This window comes from Ichthyophthirius multifiliis (assembly GCF_000220395.1).
Source record: "Ichthyophthirius multifiliis unplaced genomic scaffold scaff_1120509251081, whole genome shotgun sequence".
Taxonomy (NCBI): domain Eukaryota; phylum Ciliophora; class Oligohymenophorea; order Hymenostomatida; genus Ichthyophthirius; species Ichthyophthirius multifiliis.
The window spans coordinates 1171-7811 of NW_004086221.1; the positions used below are offsets into that span (position 1 = coordinate 1171).

A 6641-nucleotide genomic window follows, 5' to 3' on the forward strand; every position below is an offset into this window, starting at 1 on the left:
TAAGTATTTTAATATTCATCTTCTTAGCTTAATTTCTGATAAAATAAGTTTAATTATAAAGAAAACCTTTATTCCATTTAAAATAAATATTATAGTTTCTTATTTTTTAATCTTTAATACATTTTATATCTATCTAAATCAAAAATATTAGCCATTTTATATATTAAAATAATTTTATATTTATCAATTATATGAAGAGGATTTAACAATTTTAAAGTTCGTATTTATAACTTAAACAAATATAACATTAATCATTAATTTCTGATAATAGAATTCTTATAAAAATAAAATATTTTATTAAATTTAATTTATAAAATAAAATCAGTGAATTGTATTTAGTAATATAATATATAATTTAACTAAAAGATTATTAAATTAAAGTTTAAAAATATTCTATAATTTTTCATTTTATATTAAATGATAATTATATTAATAGAAATTAAACATTACTTTATAAACAAAAAAAATTAAAATAAGTAATAATATTTATAAATTTGAAAAAAAGATGTAATATAGTTAATATATATTAAATTATTAGAAAGAATTTAAATGATAATTAAAAAAAAATTAGTATGGTATATAACTACAAAAAAAATTATTAAATATATATATATATATATATATATATATATATATATATATATATATATATATATATATATATTGTATTATTAAATTATAAATCTTATTTTTCTTTTTTTAGTATTTAAAAAAATATAAAATTTAATATATTTTTTTATTTATGACATTAAATAAAACTTAATCAAGAATATAGTTTTAATAATACAATATATATATATTTATATATATATTATAAATATATAAATTATTTTTTTTCATTTTTTTTAAACAATTTCATTTTTTTGTACTTTTTTTCCATTTTTATTATTATTTATTATTTTTTATTCTATAATTATTTTTAAATAAATTAATTTATATTATTGTTTTTTATTATATTTTTAATATTTATAAAATAATTTATTACTGACTATTGTTTCCTTTGTCAATTAACCTGAAGTTATATATAAAATTTTTATATTATTAAAATTACTTTATATTTAACTATATAAATCTATTTGTATTTATTTAATTTATTTTATTTCATTTATGTTTTAAATAGAAACGTCATTTATTAAGCCATATTTCATTTAAGATTTTTAAAGATAAATTAGCTATTACTTTTAAAATAATTTAATCCACTGTTTTTTTTATAATTTTTATTAATTTAAAATTATCTTTATAAAGAGCGATAAATTAAAAAAATTTATTTTCTACTCCTATAATATATGTATTATATTTTCAAATATATATATGTATATATATATATATATATATATATATATATATATTTATATATATATATATATATAAATATTTTATATATTTCTTTCTTTTATTTTGTAATATTAACATTTGTTTTACTTATATTATTTAATAATATTTAGTTAAATCAAAATAAATTAAGTGCATTTTATTTTTTAAAAATGAATTAATAATAACAAATATAATAATAATAAACCTTAGAAAATAACATAAAAAATAGTTTTAAAAATGACTTTTTATAAGTTGACACTAATACCCATTAAAATTATACAAATTTATAAGTATCCGTAACATCCAAATAAAGTTATTTAAAAATAAGTAGTTATGAAATAATAGAAAGTCAAAAAAAGCGCGTTTTATTTTTAATAGACAAAGTATAATAAGCCAAACTCGTGGAAATATTAGGAGGATTAATATCTATTGATAAGAAAAAAAATTAAATATAAGAATTTTCTATAATATGGAAATAGTTAATAAGAGATTTAAATTTTTTATCAGATTAAATAAAATTAATGACATTTGAATAGGATATAGTATATCCTAATACAAAATAACTTATTTCAGATATAATTATTGAGAGCATAAAAGAAATAGAAAATATATTTTAAGAATAAATTTAATAATCTAGTTTAAGGTATTTGGATACTGTTTGTGTTATACATGATTTATAATATAAAGATTTAATAAATTTAGAGTTTAATATTATCAATTGGAGTGAAAGTAATATTTAACATATTAAAAAAACATAAAAATAAAAAAATAATGAAATGAAAAAAAATAATTCAACTTAATAAAATATCAAGAATTTTTTTTGTGTTGTTCCAAAAAAAATAATTATAAAAAAGACGATTGAGTATTTCTATATAAATATATAATATATATTTTTATATATTCACTTTTAATTTATATATATATATAATTATATTAATATAGGTAATAAATCCTATAACCAAATAATTATAATAATTGTTTAAATAATATAATTATACTTATATTGTATATTTAAAAATAAATTATTAAAATATTTTATATTAAATTTAATTTTTAATTGATTATAAATAATTTATATGAAAAAAATATAATTACTTATTATTTTATTAATAATTTTTATTAATTATAATATTAATTATTAAAAGATATTGAAAATATAATAATTTATATTATAATATTATTCTATAATTATAAAAAAAAATATTCTTATAAAATAAAAATTAAATAATCATATTTAAAAAAAATATAAAAATAAAATATATTTATATATATATAAATATATATATATGTGAATATATAAAATTATTTATATATAAAATTTACTGTTTTATATTTTTTAATTTTTTAAAAAATCTCTATTAAAAATAAGAACTATTTTTTTTTATTATTCATTTTGTATTATTAGTATTAAAAAAAAATAAGAAAAAACAATTTAAATACTATGAATATATAATATTTATAAAACTTCTCTATATTTAAAAAAAATAAAAAAACTTTCAACAACATCCTCCTTGTGATTTTTTCTTATTAATATCTTCACCTGCTTTAATTTTGGTTTTTCCTTATCCGGCTGCATTATTATTTTTGTTATCTGTAGTTTTCTAAACTCTACTTTTGATTTCAGTAGCTAAAGTGACAAATGCATTTTCAACATTATTTGCTGTAAGTGCTGAAGTTTCAATAAATTTTATTCCTAAAGAATCAGCTAATTCCTTTCCTTCATCAAAACTGACTTATCTTTTATTTTCTAAATCTATTTTATTACCAACAAGTAATTTCACTACATTTTCATTTGCATTTTTATCTGCTTCAGCAAGCCAATTATCTATATCTTTAAATGTTTATCTATCAGTAATATCATAAACTAATATTATTCCATGAGCACCCTTATAATATGAAGAAGTAATTGTTTTAAAACGCTCTTAACCTGCAGTATCCCATATTTATAATTTCACAGCTTTTCCTTGCTTTTTATTTGATTTTTTAAATAAAATAAATAAAATATTATAATAATTACAATATCAAATGTTCTTATTTTAAAATCAACACCAATTGTTGGTAAAAAGCATTCGTTAAATATATTATCTGAAAAACGTAAAAGCAATGAGGATTTACCGACAGAAGAGTTTCCTATTAGCAATAATTTAAATAAATAATCGTAATCTTATTATAAACTCATATTATTTTTTTAAAAATTATATTAATATTTTTTGTTTTTTTGTTCTAAAGATTATATAATTATTTAATTTTATTTTATATATTATTTATATATATATACATATATTATTTTTCTTATATATATATTTTATTTTCCTTTTTTTTATTTGTTAATTATTTTTTATATGTTTTTTAAAAAAAGCTATAAATAATTTAAATCTTAATGTATTAGAAATTATAAGAAATTTATTTTTCCCATTTTTATTATTAATTTTTTTACTTATACGCAAATAATTCGTTTTGAATAAATTTTAAAAAATTATAAAAAAAAAAAAATTAAATAAATAAATGAAACACTTTTAAATAATAAAAATAGAATCAATATATATTAACAAATAAAATGTATATATATATATATGAATTTATGTTTTTTTTAAAAAAATAAATAAATATAAACTACATATTAAAAGAATAAATTTAAAAAAATATTAATATATGTATAAAATTAATGAAATATTAATATAAGAAATAAAATTCATTTAATTTTATAAATTAATATATTCAAATTCCTAACTTATTATACATAATAATATTATCTAAAGTTCTTTGAAAATTTAAGCAAAATAAAGGCATTTACCTAAGATTGAAATTTTATTAATTTTAAAAGTTTTATAAATTATTACTGTTAAAATATTATTTTAAATAATCATTCCTTGTTTGAATATTTCTTTTAAATTATTTATTTAAAGAATTATTTTTATTAATCAAAGGAGCAGTTTGAGGAGGTTCACTTTTTTAAGTATTAATATAATTACTGAGTTTAAATTTATTATTTTTATTAGTTTGTTAATTATATTCAAATACATTATTTAATTCTTATTAAAAAACAGCATAATTATTAATTTCATTAGATTTTTTATCTTTAGAATTATTATTTTATTTTTGCTTTTTTTATTATTATACTTTTCTTATTACCCATGATGATTTTTTATAATTTTTTAAATTTGTTAAAGAAATATTAAAATGCTCTTTTAATATATTATTTGAATATTTTAATGAATAAGGATTTTAATCTAAACTGCTTTTGCTTTCTAATGTTTCGTTTTAAAAATATATTTATTTATTTTAAAAGCTCGTTTTCTGTTTTAATGGAGTAAATTATTTATTCACTTTTTGTTTTTATTAGTATTATAATTTTATTTTGATCTCATCTTCATTATTAATTTTTCGTTAATATTGGAAAAAATATTCTAAAAAATCTATTGGCTCTTCCTTTTCTTATATATAACAAAGTGCATCATCAAATAAATCTATTATAATTAATATTTTTTATAAAATTAATAAAAATTAGTTTAAATGTTTTCTTTTTTTTTTTTTTATTGTTTAATAAATTCTTTTTAATATTTTAAAATCATCAATATATTTTTGTAATTTTTTTTTTAAACAAAAAAAAAACCTTCAGATATATAATTATTTGTTTTTTAATTCATTTTTATTTTTTATTTATTTTTATTGAAATATTTTTTTTATTTTTTGAAATAAAAAAAATAATAAATATATAATTAAAATATAAATTTAATATATATTTTATATGTAATGTTTTAAAAAACAGCAATCATTGGAATTAAAAAATAAATCTAAAAGATAAAAATAATATCAGTTTTATAATTATATTCTATAGACTTATTTACATTATATTTTTATAAATTATTTTTTCTTAAAATTCAATATTTAAATTATTATATAAATATTTTATTTTTTATATAATAAAATTATTTATTTATTAAGAACAAAAAAAACATAGAAATTTGTATTTTTTATTTTATATAAGACATAAATTTAGTATATAAATAAAATATATAAACTATAGTTTTAAAAATACCTAAAAATAAATAAAAAATTATTAAATAAAAATAAAATTAATCAATATATTTGCTAAAATAATGTTAAATAAAATACTTTCATGATATAATATTAAATTCATTTTTTAATATATTATTATGGATCATTTTTAAAAAAAGGCTGTCAAAATTAATATTATGACACTTTCCACAATTTTTTGGAATTAATTTAACATATGAATCTATTTTAAATAAAATATTAGTGTTGGCAAATATTTTGAAGGCTAACTATATATATTACATCAATATTTAACGAACATATCATTTTATTATCTTTGTTTATTTAAATTAAGATTTTAAACAATTTAATATTTATAATCATATAATAAGCTTTCTATAATCTAAATTTAATTTTATAAATATTTTACATTATTTTAAGTTTTTAATAAAAAATTGTTTTAATTTTATTATTTTAATATTTAATTATAATTATTATTATAATCATATTAATTTTCAAGTTAATAATTTTAGTTTAAGTCAGAACCTTACTTATTTTCAAATAATTCTTCATTATGTTCAATTTCATTATAAACACTAAAACAATAATCTTGATTATGTAAATTATTGAGAAATAATTACTAATCTTTTTCATATTCCATAAATTAATTATTTTATTATTATTAATTATTAATTTCTTATATTTAATTATCTTAAGTAGTTTGTATATTTATAAGCAATCTAGTTGAATCTAAATTCTCCTAATTTTATTTTCTTAGGCTTTAATAATATCTGTTTCTTATCATAGTTTCGGTTCTACCTTAAAGCAATATTGCTATTTTTGACCAAATTTTACCATGTCTTTATACATAATTTAATATTATTTGATCTTCTTATTAAGTAAATTTTATCCTTTTTTGTATTTATTTTTATTTTTTATTTGTTTATCTTAAAATATCTATTTAATTATCAGAAATAAATGATAAGTTTGTGATGTTTTGTCTATACTGAATTTAACTATCTCTTTATTATTAATTATTAATTATTTATTTGTATTTATTATTGATTTTCAAAAAGGACTATATTATTTTAATAAAAAAATTTGATAAATTTTTAAAAAATATATTGGATTGTTAATAAAAAACAAAAGTATTGTAAAAAAAAGATGAACTTTTATAAAATTTTAGACGAGAAAATTTGAAATTTTTTATTTTATTTAATTAAATATAAATATTACTTTAATTTTCTTTTTATGATTAGTATTAAAATTGATTATTTTAACTCATTTTTATTTTTTTTATATAATTTTTGTTTTTTTATATATTGTTTTTT

General features: G+C 13.1%; 1 protein-coding gene across 1 annotated transcript, besides 10 other annotated features; it reads right to left on the reverse strand. All coding sequences in view use genetic code 6, as the record gives it.

Annotated features, from left to right (window-relative positions):
• Positions 1-602: 602 nt before the first annotated feature.
• Positions 603-664: a microsatellite.
• Positions 665-1303: 639 nt separating this feature from the next.
• Positions 1304-1384: a microsatellite.
• Positions 1385-2492: 1108 nt separating this feature from the next.
• Positions 2493-2558: a microsatellite.
• Positions 2559-2577: 19 nt separating this feature from the next.
• Positions 2578-2613: a microsatellite.
• A 47-nt stretch (positions 2614-2660) lies between these two features.
• Positions 2661-3533, reverse strand: IMG5_139430 (ras oncogene family protein, putative). Its single transcript, XM_004031357.1, has 2 exons — positions 3332-3533; positions 2661-3281 (listed from the first exon to the last, which is right to left on the reverse strand). The coding sequence occupies exons 1-2, from the start codon at positions 3491-3493 to the stop codon at positions 2811-2813; spliced, it is 633 nt and encodes a 210-aa protein (XP_004031405.1). The 5' UTR covers positions 3494-3533; the 3' UTR covers positions 2661-2810.
• A 1415-nt stretch (positions 3534-4948) lies between these two features.
• Positions 4949-4985: a microsatellite.
• Positions 4968-5012: a microsatellite.
• Positions 5013-5197: 185 nt separating this feature from the next.
• Positions 5198-5238: a microsatellite.
• Positions 5239-5357: 119 nt separating this feature from the next.
• Positions 5358-5400: a microsatellite.
• Positions 5401-5972: 572 nt separating this feature from the next.
• Positions 5973-6021: a microsatellite.
• A 572-nt stretch (positions 6022-6593) lies between these two features.
• Positions 6594-6632: a microsatellite.
• Positions 6633-6641: the final 9 nt, after the last annotated feature.